This window comes from Salvelinus namaycush, chromosome 11, assembly GCF_016432855.1.
Source record: "Salvelinus namaycush isolate Seneca chromosome 11, SaNama_1.0, whole genome shotgun sequence".
Taxonomy (NCBI): domain Eukaryota; kingdom Metazoa; phylum Chordata; class Actinopteri; order Salmoniformes; family Salmonidae; genus Salvelinus; species Salvelinus namaycush.
This window is the reverse complement of record NC_052317.1, coordinates 20635489-20653912: the sequence shown is the minus strand read 5'-3', so window position 1 is coordinate 20653912 and position 18424 is coordinate 20635489. Positions and strand designations below refer to the sequence as shown.

Sequence of the window (18424 nt, the reverse complement as noted above, 5' to 3'; positions counted from 1 at the left end):
TACAGGGCGCATAAACACTGACCAGCCCAAACACAGGGCAAACGATCCGGAGAAAAATGAAAACACATCCACAACGGACAGAGAACACAAATAACCCCCCCAAACCTAAGCGGGCCTAACAGGCTTAAATAGACCAAAAATCAAGAAACAAAAAGCAACAGGTGCAACTAATAAGACTAAACTAACAGAAAAGGAAAAAGAAATCGGTGGCGGCTAGTAGACCGGCGACGACGACCGCCGAGCACCGCCCGAACAGGCAGGGGAGCCACCTTCGGTGGGAGTCGTGACAAGGTGCTCTCATTTGTTGACTTCTGTAACCGTAAAAGCCTTGGTTTCATGCATGTTAACATTAGAAGCCTACTCCCTACGTTTGCTTTATTCACTGCTTTAGCACACTCTGCCAACCTGGATGTCCTAGCCGTGTCTGAATCCTGGCTTAGGAAAACCACCAAAACCCCTGACATTTCCATCCCTAACTATAACATTTTCCGCCAAGATAGAACTGCCAACGGGGGCGGTGTTGCAATCTACTGCAGAGATAGCCTGCAGAGTTCTATCTTACTATCCAGGTCTGTACCAAAACAATTCGAGCTTCTACTTCAAAAAATTCACCTTTCCAGAAACAAGTCTCTCACCGTTGCCGCTTGCTATAGACAACCCTCTGCCCCCAGCTGTGCCCTGGACACCATATGTGAATTGATTGCCCCCCATCTATCTTCTGAGCTCGTGCTGCTAGGTGACCTAAACTGGGACATGCTTAACACCCCGGCCATCCTACAATCTAAGCTTGATGCCCTCAATCTCACACAAATTATCAATGAACCTACCAGGTACAACCCCAAATCCGTAAACACGGGCACCCTCATAGATATCATCTTAACTAACTCTCCCTCCATATACACCTCTGCTGTTTTCAACCAAGATCTCAGCGATCACGGCCTCATTGCCTGCATCCGTAATGGGTCTGCGGTCAAACGACCACCCCTCATCACTGTCAAACGCTCCCTAAAACACTTCTGCGAACAGGCCTTTCTAATTGACCTGGCCGGGGTATCCTGGAATGACATTGACCTCATCCCGTCAGTAGAGGATGCCTGGTTATTCTTTAAAAGTGCCTTCCTCAACATCTTAAATAAGCATGCTCCATTCAAAAAAAATTGAACTAGGAATAGATATAGCCCTTGGTTCACTCCAGACCTGTCTGCCCTTGACCAGCACAAAAACATCCTGTGGCGTTCTGCATTAGCATCGAATAGCCCCCGTGATATGCAACTTTTTAGGGAAGTTAGGAACCAATATACACAGGCAGTTAGGAAAGCTAAGGCTAGCTTTTTCAAACAGACATTTGCATCCTGTAGTACAAACTCAAAAAAGTTCTGGGACACTGTAAAGTCCATGGAGAATAAGAGTACCTTCTCCCAGCTGCCCACTGCACTGAGGCTAGGAAACACTGTCACTACCGATAATTCCACAATAATTGAGAATTTCAATAAGCATTTTTTTATGGCTGGTCATGCTTTCCACCTGGCTATCCCTACCCAGGTCAACAGCCCTGCGCTCCCCACAGCAACTCGCCCAAACCTCCCCCACTTCTCCTTCACCCAAATCCAGATAGCTGATGTTCTGAAAGAGCTGCAAAATCTGGACCCCTACAAATCAGCCGGACTAGACAATCTGAACCCTCTCTTTCTAAAAATTATCTGCTGAAATTATTGCAACCCCTATTACTAGCCTGTTCAACCTCTCTTTCGTATCATCTGAGATTCCCATAGATTGGAAAGCTGCCGCGGTCAACCCCCTCTTCAAAGGGGGAGACACTCTAGACCCAAACTGTTACAGACCTATATCTATCCTACTCTGCCTTTCTAAGGTCTTTGAAAGCCAAGTTAACAAACAGATTACTGACCATTTCGAACCTCACCGTACCTTCTCCGCTATGCAATCTGGTTTCCGAGCTGGTCATGGGTGCACCTCAGCCACGCTCAAGGTCCTAAACGATATCATAACCTCCATCGATAAGAGACATTACTGTGCAACCGTATTCATCGACCTGGCTAAGGCTTTCGACTCTGTCAATCACAACATTCTTATTGGCAGAATCAACAGCCTTGGTTTCTCAAATGATTGCCTCGCTTGGTTCACCAACTACTTCTCCGATAGAGTTCAATATGTGAAATCGGAGGGCCTGTTGTCCGGACCTCTGGCAGTCTCTATGGTGGTGCCACAGGGTTCAATTCTCGGGCCGACTCTCTTCTCTGTATACATCAATGATGTCGCTCTCGCTGCTGGTTGTTCTTTGATCCACCTCTACGCAGACGACACCATTCTGTATACCTCTGGCCCTTCGTTGGACACTGTGTTAACTAACCTCCAGATGAGCTTCAATGCCATACAACTCTCCTTCCGTGGCCTCCAACTGCTCTTAAATGCAAGTAAAACTAAATGCATGCTCTTCAACTGATCGCTGCCCGCACCTGCCCGCCCGTCCAGCATCACTACTCTGGACGGCTCTGACTTAGAATATGTGGACAACTACAAATACCTAGGTGTCTGGTTAGACTGTAAACTCTCCTTCCAGACTCACATTAAACATCTCCAATCCAAAATTAAATCTAGAATCGGCTTCCTATTTCGCAACAAAGCATCCTTCACTCATGCTGCCAAACATACCCTCGTAAAACTGACCATCCTACCGATCCTCGACTTCGGCAATGTCATTTACAAAATAGCCTCCAACACTCTACTCAACAAATTGGATGCAGTCTATCACAGTGCCATCCGTTTTGTCACCAAAGCCCCATATGCTACCCACCACTGCGACCTGTATGATCTCGTTGGCTGGCCCTCGCTTCATACTCATGCCAAACCCACTGGCTCTATGTCATCTATAAGTCTCTGCTAGGTAAAGCCCCGCCTCATCTTAGCTCAATGGTCACCATAGCAGCACCCACCCATAGCACGCACACCAGCAGGTATATCTCACTGGTCACCCCCAAAGCCAATTCTTCCTTTGGCCGCCTCTCCTTCCAGTTCTCTGCTGCCAATGACTGGAACGAACTGCAAAAATCTTTGAAGCTGGAGACTCTTACCTCCCTCACTAGCTTTAAGCACCAGCTGTCAGAGCAGCTCACAGATCACTGCACCTGTACATAGCTCATCTGTAAATAGCCCATCCAATCTACCTCATCACCATACTGTATGTATTTATTTATTGTCTTGCTCCTTTGCACCCCAGTATCTCAACTTGCACATTCATCTTCTACACATCCTACCATTCCAGTGTTTAATTGCTATATTGTAATTACTTTGCCACCATGGCCTATTTATTGCCTTACCTCTCTTATCCTACCTCATTTGCACATGCTGTATATATATTTTTTCTACTGTATTATTGATTGTATGTTTGTTTATTCCATGTGTAACTCTGTGTTGTTGTACGTGTCGAACTGCTTTGCTTTATCTTGGCCAGGTTGCAGTTGCAAATGAGAACTTGTTCTCAACTAGCCTACCTGGTTAAATAAAGGTGAAATAAAATAAAATAAAAAATACCCAGAGTTTTCTATACAGCTTTAGGCTCATACATGTGATTCTGTTCATTTTGTTTAGATCTCATGAATCTGTTGTTTCCTCCTCCTTACAGAGCGTGGCTCTACGGGACACCTAGACCTGACCGAGTTGATCGGAGTGCCACTCCCTCCCTCTGTCTCCTTCATCACCGGCTATGAGGGCTTCCCGGCCTACGGCTTTGGGCCTGACGCCAACATCGGACGTCTCACCAAGACCTTCATGCCCGATCCTTTCTTCAGGGACTTTGCCATCATCGTCACCATCAGGCCCAGCAGCAAACAGGGAGGGGTGCTGTTCGCCATCACTGATGCCCAGCAGAAGGTGGTGCAGCTGGGGTTGGCACTGACGCCCGTGGAGGACGAGACCCAGAGGATTCAGCTGTACTACACCGAGGGGGGCGAAGAGTCCTCACATAGCCAACAGGTGGCGTCCTTCAAGTTGCCTGATATGAGGAATAAGTGGACGCGCTTCACTCTGTCGGTGCAGGACCAGGAGGTACGCCTCTATATGGACTGTGATGACTTCCAAGCAGAGACCTTCCACAGGAGCAGCCGCCAGCTCAGCTTTGAACCCAGCTCGGGCATCTTCGTGGGCAATGCTGGAGGAACTGGCCTGGAGAAGTTTGTGGTAAGTAATGTCTACCACTTATTGGTCTTCTGTTTCATTTGACCATGTTGCAGTGTGTGTGTGTGTGTGTGTGTGTGTGTGTGTGTGTGTGTGTGTGTGTGTGTGTGTGTGTGTGTGTGTGTGTGTGTGTGTGTGTGTGTGTGTGTGTGTGTGTGTGTGTGTGTGTGTGTGTGTGTGTGTGTGTGTGTGTGTGTGTGTGTGTGTGTGTGTGTGTGTGTGTGATCACATTCCCTGCGCTGTGTAGTGTGAGTCCTACTGTTTGCCCAGTCTGTGTTAGCATGAACATTACTCCAATAACATGATAAAGACTCAAAGATCGTCTGTGTAGAATTATTCTTAACAACTGTACTAAAAGCTCCACAGCTGGGACTTCTTCCAGCTGGCTGTGCACCACTTGTCTAGCATACAATATCCTATTCTGACAAGAATGTTTAGCTATACCATGTATAGTGATTACTGTATGAATGTGCTCAGTCATGGATTATAGTCAGTTGATCACAGTTTTTCAGAATCAGCTCATATAAGGTTGTATAACTCAGCTCAAAACATTCTGGTATTTGACAGCCATCGATAGGACACAGACCTGATTCAAGGCTAACGGGAGGTCTTGGCGGTCTCTCAGAGAGGAAGGGAGAGATATCAGTAAGCCTTGTTTAATAAACAGAACCACCTCTGCATGGTCAACTCAGCTCAGCTCAAGGCCTCGCGTTAATGTATCCTGTGATCTCTGTTCCAGTCTTCTCTGAGAGGAGAGACTCTGAGGTTCACTCAAATCAAATCAAATTTTATTGGTCATATACACATGCTTAGCAGGTGTTATTGCGAGTGTAGGGAAATGCTTGTGCTTCTAGTTCCGACAGTGCAGTAATATCTAACAGTAATCTAACAATTCCACAACAACTCCCTAATACACACAAATATAAGTAAAGGGATGGAATAAGAATATATACATATAAATATATGGATGACCGATGGCAGAGCAGCATAGGCAAGATGCAATAGATATTATATTATATTATATAAAATACAGTGTATACATATGAGATGAGTAATTTAAGATATGTAAACATTATTAAAGTGGCATTATTAAAGTGACTAGTGATCCATTTATTAAACGGTGTCTTCCCCTTCTACCCCACATTGACTGTCTTCCAGTGACGTTACAGAGAGTGAGACCATTGAGATATTTCATATAGATTATCTATGGAGACAACTGTACAGCTGTTTCAATATAGTCTATGAAAATATTAATATCATACTTCAAGCCCAATAAGAGCAAAACTTCCCTTAAAGCCTGGCCACTTCAATATGGTCCAACAAACACTGATGATGATGGAGTGAATGTGAATGGGACTTTATTCTCCAAATGAACCGTCCTTGTCACGTCCTGACCAAAGAGAGTCCTTATTTTCTATGGCAGAGTAGGTCAGGGCGTGACTGGGGGGTTAGTCTAGTTTATTATTTTTATGTGGGGTTCTAGGTTTGTTTTTCTATGTTGGTGATTCTGTATTATTCCCAATTAGAGGCAGCTGGTATCGTTGTCTCTAATTGGGGATCATATTTAGGTAGCTTTTTTCCACCTGTGTTTATGGGATATTGTTTTGAGTTAGTGCCCGTAGCATCGCTGTAGTCACGGTTCGCTGTTAGTTTATTGTTTTTGTTAAGTTTCACGTTATTCGTGAAATTATGTGGAACTCAACATCCGCTGCGCCTTGGTCCGACATTTATTCTAGTGAACGTGACAGTCCTGCAATGTTCTTTATTAGCATGCTGCTGCACTTTAAGAGTGGTGCTGACGGTGGTGGTAGTGGTGTGTGTTTGGGAAAGTGGTTTCCATGGCGATGGCAGCAAAGTGGGTAGCTTTTCCTTTTGTTGTTGTGAGGCACTTTGGTGCCTACCAGGGGCCTGAGGAGGCCAGGAGGGGTAAAGACAGTGTCTGTCAGTCAGAGCAGAGGGGCCAGAGAGGGAGGGAGGAGAAGGGGGAGGGAGGTGGAAGAGGAGAGAGGCAGGGAGGTGGAGGGAGATGGGTAGAGGGGTGAGTGAAAGGGGGGAAGAGATCCCACAGCCAACAGAACACAGTGGACTGTCATGCTGGGAGATACAATACTGATGGGCCAAATGCCGTGCCAAGAGATGGCTCTCACCCTTCAAAACCAGCCTGGACAAAGCTCTGGGTTTTGTTCTGATGCAGCCTTCATTAGTTTCACTCGCTCCCTCTGTCTGTCTTTGTATCTTTGGACTTGATTTTATGATTTCACAGTAAATGTGTTTCAGTCAGTAGTTTGCTGTGTTCTGTACTCTGTATTTTACTGATCATAATCTGCTACTGAATCTGCTACTGTACGTGATGTTAATCTACTCATCCTGTTGGCTTCTAGTCCAGGGGCCTTAGCCAATGTTTTTATTGCCACACTCTTTCATGATCAGTGGTATTCTCTATAATGTCCTCCAATGACGTCATCGTGTTGCACATTACACGCTTTAGGTTAATAACGTGGAAGGAATGCTTGTGAAAATGACAGTTAATGAGTGTGTGTCAGGCCCGTCCCTATCAAATACTGCTCACAGATTAAAATGTGTGTAACCATGTGTTGCTTGTAGAAAGGGCCTCTTGCCTCTAAAAGTCAGCATTCTACCTGTATAGGAAAGCCTTCAAAATAAACATTCCTGCTGTGTGACTCTTTTTGCTTCTCACTCTCTCTCGCTCTCGTCTCTCTCTCAATTTAGCCAATTCAATTAGCTATATCAGCACAATAACTCCCTATTATACATCACCAACGCATTATCACATATCTCGCTTTCTCTCCCTCTGTACAGGGCTCTATCCAGCAGCTGGTGATCAAGCCGGACCCTAGGGCTGCAGAGGAGCAGTGTGAAGAGGATGATCCCTATGTGAGTGGCTACACCACAGCCTGTTCCATAGATATGTATTTATCCATAGCCTTGAGCTCCTGATATTTTAAAGGCCGTGCCAGCACAGATTCTTTAATACGTGTTAAGCGTCTGGCTCTCAAGACTAATTTATACATGACTTGACTCTGCATAGAGCATACTGGTGGCTCCCTCTTGTGTTTAAAATATGAAATACTGTTTACTAGTTGATTGCTTCACTGGCTCATATCACTCACTATGTAACAACATTTGAATGTACAAAGCTGCCACTACTCTGGCCTTCTGTGCCTAAATTATGGAATGAAGAGTTAATTTCCTCTAGTGATTAGTGAGAGAAATGCTACTTCTAGGTCACTGGTGTCAATCTTTTTTTTTATACATTTTTTTATTTCACCTTTATTTAACCAGGTAGGCTAGTTGAGAACAAGTTCTCATTTACAACTGCGACCTGGCCAAGATAAAGCACAGCAGTTCGATACATACAACAACACAGAGTTACACATGGAATAAACAAACATACAGTAGACAAAAAGAAAAATCTATATACAGTGAGTGACAATGAGGTAAGATAAGGGAGGTAAGGCAATAAATAGGCCATGGTGGCGAAGTAATTACAATATAGCAATTAGACACTGGAATGGTAGATGTCCAGAAGATGAATGTGCAAGTGGAGATAATGGGGTGCAAAGGAGCAAGATAAATAAATAACAGTATGCGAATGAGGTAGTTGGATGGGCTGTTTACAGATGTGCTATGTACAGGTGCAGTGATCTGTGAGCTGCTCTGACAGCTGGTGCTTAAAGCTAGTGAGGGAGATATGGGTCTCCAGCTTCAGTGATTTTTGCAGTTCGTTCCAGTCATTGGCAGTAGAGAACTGGAAGGAGAGGCGGCCAAAGGAGGAATTGGCTTTGGGGGTGACCAGTGAGATATACCTGCTTCTTTGAATAGAGATGTGTGGTAATGTCTCCTGTATTCCAGGCTTCTGGGGATGGGAGTGGTGATTACACGTTGGATGACCGTGAAACAGATGACAAGTCGATGAAGAACATGGAACGAAAAAAGGAAACAGCACGGGTGAGTAAAAGTGGGAGGTGTGAGCATGGGGTGTAAGAGAGGAATGTGTTCGGTGAAACGGAATGTCAGCGGACGCTGGGTGAGCGTTGGTGAGACAAGGAACGTCCGCACAGCTAAGATTGGCTTGGGCACAAGGCACATTGTTGTCTGAGCAACACTCCCTGACAGACTTCATTGAACGTCTCTTACATGTAGCAGAACATCTTTTCTGTTTCATCAGTTGAAATTTGTCCTGGTACAAACACAAATATGTAAAATTGAACACGGGGATATGTTCCAGTAGGGAGATTCAGTACCTCTATCTCTCTATCTCTACCCAGAGATAAGTCTCTACACTGGCCTTTCATGTGTCTGTTATGGCTATGGGTAGCAGTGGTTGTTTATGTAGCTAGTGAACACCCCTTTGTTTTTGTCCGTTTCTCTTCCTTTGCTGGATTGCTCCAGATTCTGTCTGTGTGTACGCTACATTCACTTTCATCCTCCTATCACTAGCCGTGTAACATACTGTACTTGTCATCTCACTCTGCCCCTAAATAAACGCACAATCCGCCCTGACCCCAATTACTACAAATAAATATATTACATAAGCTGTCTGTTCTTATTTGAATCTTGTCCAGATGTTTTAATTAGCTAGATATTTCCTGTGTTACTCCTCAATATTTCAAATAAATTGGACATTGTTTTATCAGTTTACTTACTGTTCATTCCTGCTTCCCTCCCTTTACATTATCTATCTTCCTCCCTAATTTTCTTTCCCTCCAGCCAGAGGACATGCTAAGCGTGCCAGTGCGAGCCCCGCCCACAGAGTCGGAGCTAGATGTTCACCTGACCACCACAAACAAGGCACATCAGGAGATGCTGCTCGAAGGTGGGGAAGGCAGGTTCACCATACTCTTATCTTAACCAATCATGTCATGGCATTACAGGGCACTTTCAAATAACTTGATAGGCAAGCTTGATTTAACTCACCTGGTGACTGTGTAAATTATTATTTGATTTTCCCTTTGCATTGATCAATCTTATCTGTCTCTCATTGGCTAATCTAGTTTTTTTTTAATTTTACCTTTATTTAACTAGACAAGTCAGTTAAGAACAAATTCTTATTTTCAATGGCGGCCTAGGAACAGTGGGTTAACTGTGGTTAACTCAGGTGGGGCAGAACGGCAGATGTTTTACCTTGTCAGCTCAGGATTCGATCTTGCAACCTTTCAGTTACTAGTCCAACGCTCTAACCACTAGGCTACCTGCCGCCCCAGGTAGTCTAGTGGTTAGAGCGGTGGTTGTTGTTGTTTGAATACATCAAATATCCCTCAATGGTTAGCATTATTGAAGCCTCATTGGTGAATCATATTGGTGTCGCTTTTTCCTCTCAGGATCCCACCAAACAGAGGAGCCAGGGGAGAGGTCAGGGGATGTAAGTAATAGCTAAGATTATTACACGTAACGTGCCTCAAAACCTGATGTGCTTTAAATGCTTAAGTTATTCAGCTTAAGTTATTCAGTATTTAATAGATTTTACACAATGTTCTCCTGCTGATCCTCAGGACAGGCCTCTTAGCCACGGACAGAAAGGAGAGCGAGGAGAGCCTGGGCCTATGGGTCCTGCTGGCCCCCGTGGCCCCGCTGGCCCTTCCACTCCCTCTGAGGATAGGTCTGGACACGGCCAGCCAGGACCAAGGGGCCCTCAGGGGCCTTCAGGGGCCCCTGGGGTGCCAGGGAAGGACGGACAGCCGGTGAGCTTTACCTCATTATAATCTCCCATTACTCTGTGATACTAGTACATGTTTGATTATGTTTTCTATTATCTTCACTTCACTTGGCAAGATTGAACACATACATCTAAGGACTGTTCTCATTTTTCAGGGAAGCAAGGGTGAAGATGGAGACCCAGTGAGTACATCTGGTCTTGTGTCAAATGTGTACGGTTTTGTTATGTTATTATAGAAATATACTGTATGTCTTTAAATATGACCTATGTTAATCCCCACAGGGACAAAGAGGACCTCATGGATTCCCAGGGTTGGCAGGAGAGGTTGGAGTCAAGGGAGAAAAGGTACAATAATTACAAGTTAAAAAAAATTGTCAATGTGCATGAGATAGGCAGTTAGTCTTACCATGTGTTCTCTTCTGTACAGGGGGACACAGGAGTAGGCTTACCGGGGCCTCCAGGCCCACCCGGACCTCCCGGACCACTCAAATCTCACAGTGTACCGGTGGGTGTCAGTGTAACATCCTGGAAACATCGGATTGAACAGGGGATCAAATGGGGATTTGTGTTTAATTGCCTGTTTTCCTTTGAATTGCAGTATGGAGAGGATGCACTTGGCTCTGGCTTTGGGGACCTTGACGATACAGAATTTATCAGAGTAAGAACATTCTTCTAATCTGTCATTCTGCTGTCAGTCTATCTTGTGAGCGGACCAAGTAATTTGGTGTCACTCTAAAGCGGAAAGGTGGAATAAACGAGTCAGGAGATTGAACACAGTTCTCTATTGAGAGATTTCTGTCAATACAAACACCAACACAATCAATGAGAATCTCCCAAGGAACAACATACATATTCTCCTTTAGATGACACAGGAACACAAGAGACGATTATCTTTAAACTATAACAACAATCACAGATTTGTCACCATCTTAATGGATCTTCTTCGATAGCTCCCCTCTCTTGGTAGTCATTCTACCGAGATAGTTTATCTTCTTCCCCTTTCCTGCTGGTTCCCTCCTCTCTCTTATAGGGGAAAGAGAATATATCATTAGTACCGTCAGCTGTGCTTAATTGCCTCTGGTTACCTTGTCTCACATGACTTGTTGGGCTACTATCCGTGAGCCCAGCCTGCCCTCTGGTGGTCCTTCCACATACCTCCCCCTCAGGACCGGACCGGAGGGTCGGGCGCCAGATGCACTGTCTTGGTCGCGTCGGGACAGCGCGTCTGCATTCCCGTTCCTCGATCCGGCCCTGTGGATAACATGGAAAGAGAACGGTTGTAAAGCAAGAAACCATCTGGCTATTCTGTTGTTATTGTTTCTCTTACCAGCCATCCACGTGAGGGGAGCATGGTCAGTAGCTAATGTAAACCTACGACCCAGTAGGTAGTACCGGAGATAATCGAGAGCCCACTTAATGGCTAGGGCCTCTTTCTCTATGGTAGCATATCTCTGTTCCTGATCGCTGAGCTTCCTACTTATGAAGAGAATCGGCCTCTCTGCTTCGCCTTCACCCTGAGCTAGGACGGCCCCGAGCCCCGTATCCGAGGCGTCTACCTGCACAATGAACTCTTGTGAGAAGTCCGGAGCCTGTAGGACGGGATCAGAACATAGGCCATCTTTTAGCAATTGAAAGGCATCTTCCGTCTCGTCCTTACACTCTACCCAGTTTGGCAAGTTTTTCTTGATGAGGTTTGTGAGGGGGTTGGCAATGGTTGCATATCCAGGGATGAAACGGCGATAATATCCCGTTATCCCTAAGAAGGCCCGAACGTCCCGCTTGGTCCGGGGTCGAGGCCAATCTCGAATTGCCCTGGTTTTCTCTGCCTGTGGGCGTATTTTCCCATTCCCCACGGTGTACCCCAGGTATTCCGCTTCGGACAGACCCAGGCAGCATTTTTTGGGATTGGCCGTCAACCCTGTGGCTTCCAGGCTCACGAGCTCCGCCCATAGTCGCAGGAGGTGACTATCCCAGTCCTCGCTGTGGATGACCACATCGTCTTTGTATGCCGCTGCGTACTCTTGATGGGGCCATAGAATGGCATCCATGAAGCGTTGAAAAGTTGCAGCGGCACCATGCAGTCCGAAGGGCATCCTCACATACTGAAAAAGCCCCTCCGGTGTGGCAAAGGCAGTATTTGGGCAATCCTCCGGAGCCACCGGCACTTGCTAATATCCCTTCGTCAAATCCAGGGTGGTGATGAACTTGGCCTTTCCTAAGCGCTCCAAGAGTTCATCCACGCGGGGCATGGGATACGCGTCAAATGTAGAGATGGCGTTCACGCTCCTAAAGTCGTTGCAGAGTCTCATACTACCATCGGGTTTGGGGACCAGGACTATGGGACTGGACCACTCACTCGTAGATGGCTCGATCACACCCATCCTCAGCATCTCCCTTACCTCGTTCTTAGCGATGACTCGGCAAGCCTCAGGAATCCTGTAAGGCCGTATATGCACCTTCTTGCCGGGTTCAGTGTGGATATGGTGGAACAGGACATCTGTTTGTCTTGGGAATGGAGAGAATACCCGGCCGCAGTTCATAATCAGCTTGTCTAGCAGTCTCGACTGCTCCGGCAGGAGAGTTTGGCTACGGCTCACCTGTGGCAGAGCCTCCTCTTCTCCTTTGCCCTCCAGGGCCATCAAAGCAACCTCCTCCTCTCTTCCATGGTACTTCTTCAACAGGTTTATATGATAGAGTTGGACCTTCTTCCTCCTGTCAGGTTGCTTGATGAGGTAATTGACCGGTGAGACCCTTTTCATTACCTCGTAGGGTCCCCTCCACTGCGCCAGCAAGCGGTGTTCAGCCGTGGGCACGAGCACCATCACTTTCTCTCCCACGGTGAACTCACGGGGTGTCGCGGACTTATCGTAGGCCCAGCCTTGGGTCCTTTGCGCATTCTCCATATGCTCCTTTACTATGGGCCACACTGCCGACAGGCGGTCTCTCATCAGGGTAACATGTTCTATTGTGGATCGAAAGGGGCATGGTTGGGTCTCCCAGGTCTCCTTGGCTAAGTCGAGGATCCCTCGACAGGGTCTGCCGTAGGGCAATTCAAACAGGGAGAATCCAGTGGATGCCTGGGGTACTTCTCGCAGGGCAAACATTAAGTGTGGGAGAAGCATGTCCCAGTTTTTCCCGTCTCTGGACCACTCTTCTCAACATGCTTTTAATCATTTTGTTCAAGCGTTCGCACAACCCGTCTGTTTGAGGGTGGAATATGTTTGTACATATCTTTTGAACCTGATATAACCGACACAAGTCCTTCATCAACCGCGACATGAACAGGGTTCCCTGATCGGTTAGGATTGTCTTGGGAAGGCCCACCCAAGAGAACATCATGAACAATTCCTTGGCAATTCCCTTTGACGACATGTTACACAGGGGTATGGCCTCTGGGAACTTGGTAGCGTAATCTACGACTACTAGGATGTACTCGTGTCCTCTGGCGGATTTTGGGAGGGGTCCCACGAGTTCCATAGCTATGCGTTCAAAGGGGGTCTCTATGATGGGGAGAGGAATCAAAGGTTTACGTAGGTGTGGCCATGGGGCTGTACGCTGACATTGATCACACGTCCTACAATACCTGGCCACATCCCGGGTGACACGGGGCCAATAGAATCTCTGCATGATTCTGTCGATAGTTTTGTCCCGTGCCAGGTGTCCTCCTAGGACGTGGGAATGGGCTAACTGTAGGACTGTATCCCTGTATGGTCTAGGCACCATTAGTAATTCCTGGTTTTCCCCCCTTCGTTGCACGACCCAATATAAGAGACCCCGCCTGATTGCATAGTAAGGAAGAGGGGGCTCACCTGATCCGTCTACGTTCCTCCCGTCGATCACCTTCACCTTCCTCATGGCCTCCCTTAGGTCTGGGTCTCTATGCTGCGAGGTGCCGAACTGTCCCTTTAATTCCTGGGGCAGGTCGACCTCGGTAGAGGGGTGTGGAGGTTGTTCCCCATCCCCGCCAGGGGTGACCGAGGAGAATCCCTTCCAGGTTCCCTCCTCGGATGGGGCTTCAAATATTTCCCTTAGCGCCTGGTTGCTCCTTCCTTCCTGCATCGTGTATAACCCTTCGCAGGTGTCTTCATCGGTGGTTTCCTGGAATATCTGTCGTAAACGTTGGGTCACTATTTCTTGCTCTGCTCCAGAGGACGAGGTCGAGGCTATGTTTCCTTGTAGGACTACTACCTCGGGCTTGGATTCGTTTTTTTTCTTCTTTCCTGCCCCCCTTCTTCCCGTGCATAACATCATCTGCCGAAGCTCTTTATTTAGGGGACAGTCTCTCCCGATCAATAATGGCACCTTCAGCTGGGGTACTTTCCCTGCCCTGACTGTACATCTTCCGTTCGGAGTGAGAATAGACAGATTCATGGTGGGGTAATAGTGGGTGTCTCCATGGATACAGGACATGGCTACTTTGTCTGGTAGCAGTGTTGCGGAGGTCACCATCAGCTCCTCTACTAACGTTACCATACGTCCCGAGTCGAGAATGGCTACCACATCTTGTCCTTCTACTCGAACCGGAATCTCTGGGGCTGGGGCTATTTCTGCTAACCAACAGTGTTGGTCCTGCCCTCTCGACCCGGGATGCGTGGGGATGGGCAGCGATGACTCCGTGACCATGGACTCGTTCCTACTGGGACATTGTGGGGCATAATGGTCTGGAGACTGACATTTATAACACTGACCCTGCTGTGTGTGGGATGACTTCTCCCACCTCCGGAGGGGGTTTGGATGTTTCGGTGGCGGACGCCCCAGGGTGAGTCGGGATACGGGATTTGCAGAATCCTTCCGTTCCTCCTTGTCACCTTTTAACAACTCCCCTGTAGTTCAGTATGTTTCCACCGCCTGGGCTATGTCGTCGGCTGACAACGGGTTGGCTTGCCCCACGACCCTTTTTAAGTCACTGGGTAATTCCCTTAATATCTTGTCCACTACGAGGGTCTCTATTACATGTCCTACTCCCTTTCCGGGTTCCAGCCACTGTTTCGTCAGTCGTATTAGTGCGAAGATCTGGGCACGGACGGGTTGGTCAGCAATATAGGTCCATTGATGGAACTTTACGGCTCTATCTCGGGCAGTCAGCTGGTACCGGGACAGGATTTCGTTTTTTAGTCGCCCATAGTCCGCAGCTTCGCGGGAATCCACGTCAAAATAGGCTTCCTGGGCCACCCCGGTCAAAAGAGGGGCTAATGCGCTCGCCCATTCTGTGGGCGGCCACTCTTCCAAGGTGGCCGTCCTTTCGAAGGTCATGAGGAAGGCCTCGATCATCCTCCTTGGAGAGACGAGGTAAGATGGCGTGAGCAGCCGCTCTTGGCTTCACTCTAGGTTCTTCTCGCCGGCTCAGCTGTTGTTGCAGGAGTTCTATGGTTGTCTGCTGTGCCGTGATCCACTGTTGTAGTAGGGCGTTGTCCATCGTTCTTGAATGGTTCCTCTGTGTCTACTGGAAGAATTTTGATTTACTCACTTATCCTTGTGTCACTCGTCCACCTAATGCCCGGATTCTCCACCAATGTGAGCGGACCAAGTAATTTGGTGTCACTCTAAAGCGGAAAGGTGGAATAAACGAGTCAGGAGTAGGTTTTCTTGATTGAACACAGTTCTCTATTGAGAGATTTCTGTCAATACAAACACTCGAACACAATCAATGAGAATCTTCCAAGGAACAACATACATATTCTCCTTTAGATGACACAGGAACACAAGAGACGATTATCTTTAAACTATAACAACAATCACAGATTTGTCACTGTCTTAATGGATCTTCTTGGATAGCTCCCTTCTCTTGGTAGCCATTCTACCGAGATATTTTATCTTCTTCCCCTTTCCTGCTGGTTCCCTCGTCTATCTTATAGGGGAAAGAGAATATATCATTAGTACCGTCAGCTGTGCTTAATTGCCTCTGGTTACCTTGTCTCACATGCCTTGTTGGGCTACTATCCGTGAGCCCAGCCTGCCCTCTGGTGGTCCTTCCACAATCTGTTATGTTTTTTTTTCTCTAATAAAACGTCTTTAGGATGAGTATTTTAGCCTCGTATTACCAGCCTGATCTCGCGAGCTCTCATAAATATGTTTCACTACATGGAATCACATATTTATGTAAGCTTGCGATATCAGGCTGGTAGTAAGAGGCTAAGCATATTCACCTCTCTGTGTTAAATGTGTGTTATGGCATCCCATATCCAGCAGGTAGTGGTGTTTCATCTGATCACATAGAGTTGAGACCACTCCACTATAGTGATGTGATGATTTTACAGTGAGGTGTCCTCTCTCTCCTAGGGTTCCCCTGGTCCTCCCGGCCCTCCAGGTCAACCTGGCCCGCCTGGTCCCACCCGTTTCTTCGAAGCCTCCGAGGGCTTATTCCCTGGACAACCAGGTCCTCCAGGGCCACCTGGCAGAGACGGCCTTGTTGGGAAACCTGGACCACCGGTGAGATCTCTCTTTGTCCCACGTTATCCTTATTAAGATCCATTATGGATGTTTCCCCCTGTTTCCACCGGTTACCAACTGTTATTGATGTTCCCACTTTTGTTTTGTATTGTAAATGTTATTTTATAGTCTATATGTGTATGCATGCATTGTAGCTGACAGTGGTTTCCTCTCTACTCTCTGTTGTTATTGACCTGGCTGTCCCTGGCCTTTATTGTTTCAGGTGATTGAGGATTGGTTTAGTGGTTCTGGCTCGGGCTCTGCGTTTGGCTCTGAGTTTGGCTCAGGGTTGTTCGGCTCTGGGCTTGGTTCTGGCGAGGTATTGCCCTGGTTCCGTCACTGAACCAGTAGGCTTGAAAAGGAAGACTGTACTCTCCAACCATGTTTACTAACAGCCTGGCCCATTTAACTTACTGTGTGTGTGTGTGTGTGTGTGTGTGTGTGTGTGTGTGCACGCGCGCTTATTGGCTTCTGCTTATAGTTGTTTACCCATCTATGAAACCATCGGGGCTCTATGCTCATCCCCCGTCCTCTCATTAAATGAGAAACAACCCAGGTTTGACTTTAACTGCCTTGATGGACATTGAGCTTGAGCTACAGTATGTGTTTCATACATCAAACATGGTCCAGCTACATTGGAGAGAACCTTCCTTTTTATATAAGTCTGTTGCGTGCGTGCTTTCATTAACTGCATTGATGGAGCTTGCACTTTATTTTTTACAGTCGATGAGCCATGTTGTTCCTTCGGGAATGGCAAAGGGAAAATGGTCGCACCGGCTGGCTAAGATTTATTAACATTTTTGTTAAACCTATTTAGAAAGTAGAATATCATATTTTATGATGAAAAGTAACTAATTCAGGGCCTCCCGGGTGGCGCAGTGGTCTAGGGCACTGCATCGCAGTGCTAGCTGCGCCACCAGAGTCTCTGGGTTCGCGCCCAGGCTCTGTCGCAGCCGGCCGCGACCGGGAGGTCCATGGGGCGACGCACAATTGGGCTAGCGTCGTCCGGGTTAGGGAGGGTTTGGCCGGTAGGGATATCCTTGTCTCATCGCGCTCCAGCGACTCCTGTGTCGGGCCGGGCGCAGTGCGCGCTAACCAAGGGGGCCAGGTGCACGGTGTTTCCTCCGACACATTGGTGCGGCTGGCTTCCGGGTTGGAGGCCCGCTGTGTTAAGAAGCAGTGCGGCTTGGTTGGGTTGTGCTTCGGAGGACGCGTGGCTTTCGACCTTCGTCTCTCCCGAGCCCGTACGGGAGTTGTAGCGATGAGACAAGATAGTAATTACTAGCGATTGGATATCACGAAAATTGGGGAGAAAAGGGGATAAAAAATAAATAAATAAATAAAAAGTAACTAATTCTGTGGGATTAAAGTAATTAAAAAAAGAATCTCATCATGAATAATTATGAGAAACCTTTTAAATGACTTGGAAGTTATCTTTGCAATGGTATATATGGTAGCTACTATGACACTAAGAAAATCAAGACAGTCTTGGTCATGGTTGACTAGTCACTTGTGTGACCTTTATGTGTAGGAGATTCAGAGAGCGACGGTTGTGACATCACATCTCTCTGCTGTTGATTTCAGGGTCCTACTGGTCTGGATGGGGATGCTGGGCTGACAGGGCTTAAAGGTCTGAAGGTAAGATGACAGTAACTCAGGAGGCTATTGTTTTTGTATTTTACAAGGGAAATTAGCTGGCTAGATCCCATATTACCATGTCCATTGCAAATGCTTACTCTAACCCAGGGGTGTCAAACTCATTCCACGGAGGGCCTAGTGTCTGCAGGTTTTTGGTTTTTCCTTTCAATAAAGCCCTAGACAACCAGGTGTGGGGAGTTCCTAACTAATTAGTGATGTTAATTCATCAATCAAGTACAAGGGAGGAGCGAAAACCCGCAGACACTCGGCCCCCCGTGGAATGAGTTTGACACCTGTGCTCTAACCTATCTATTTTCCTCACATAGGGTGAACAAGGACTAACTGGACCAAACGGACCAACGGTATTTTAACCATCTGACAAATCAGTTATCAAATATAAAATGCATAAACCAAACAATGAGAGCTATGTTCCTAATCATGCTGTTGACATGCAGAAGCATCTACTTTAGGCGTTGTCATTTTAAGTCA

The 18424-nt window shown here is 46.9% G+C and overlaps 1 protein-coding gene across 1 annotated transcript in view; it reads left to right on the top strand.

Annotated features, from left to right (window-relative positions):
* LOC120055901 (collagen alpha-1(XV) chain-like) overlaps positions 1–18424 on the top strand; it is a 34024-nt gene that overhangs the window by 5578 nt on the left and 10022 nt on the right. The window contains exons 2-14 of the mRNA XM_039003943.1: positions 3641–4194; positions 7012–7086; positions 8065–8160; positions 8923–9028; positions 9534–9574; positions 9705–9893; positions 10024–10050; positions 10151–10213; positions 10296–10373; positions 10467–10526; positions 16148–16297; positions 17882–17935; positions 18262–18297. Coding sequence (XP_038859871.1) covers positions 3641–4194; positions 7012–7086; positions 8065–8160; positions 8923–9028; positions 9534–9574; positions 9705–9893; positions 10024–10050; positions 10151–10213; positions 10296–10373; positions 10467–10526; positions 16148–16297; positions 17882–17935; positions 18262–18297 — 1529 coding nt within the window. The remainder of the gene's footprint in view (positions 1–3640; positions 4195–7011; positions 7087–8064; positions 8161–8922; positions 9029–9533; positions 9575–9704; positions 9894–10023; positions 10051–10150; positions 10214–10295; positions 10374–10466; positions 10527–16147; positions 16298–17881; positions 17936–18261; positions 18298–18424) is intronic.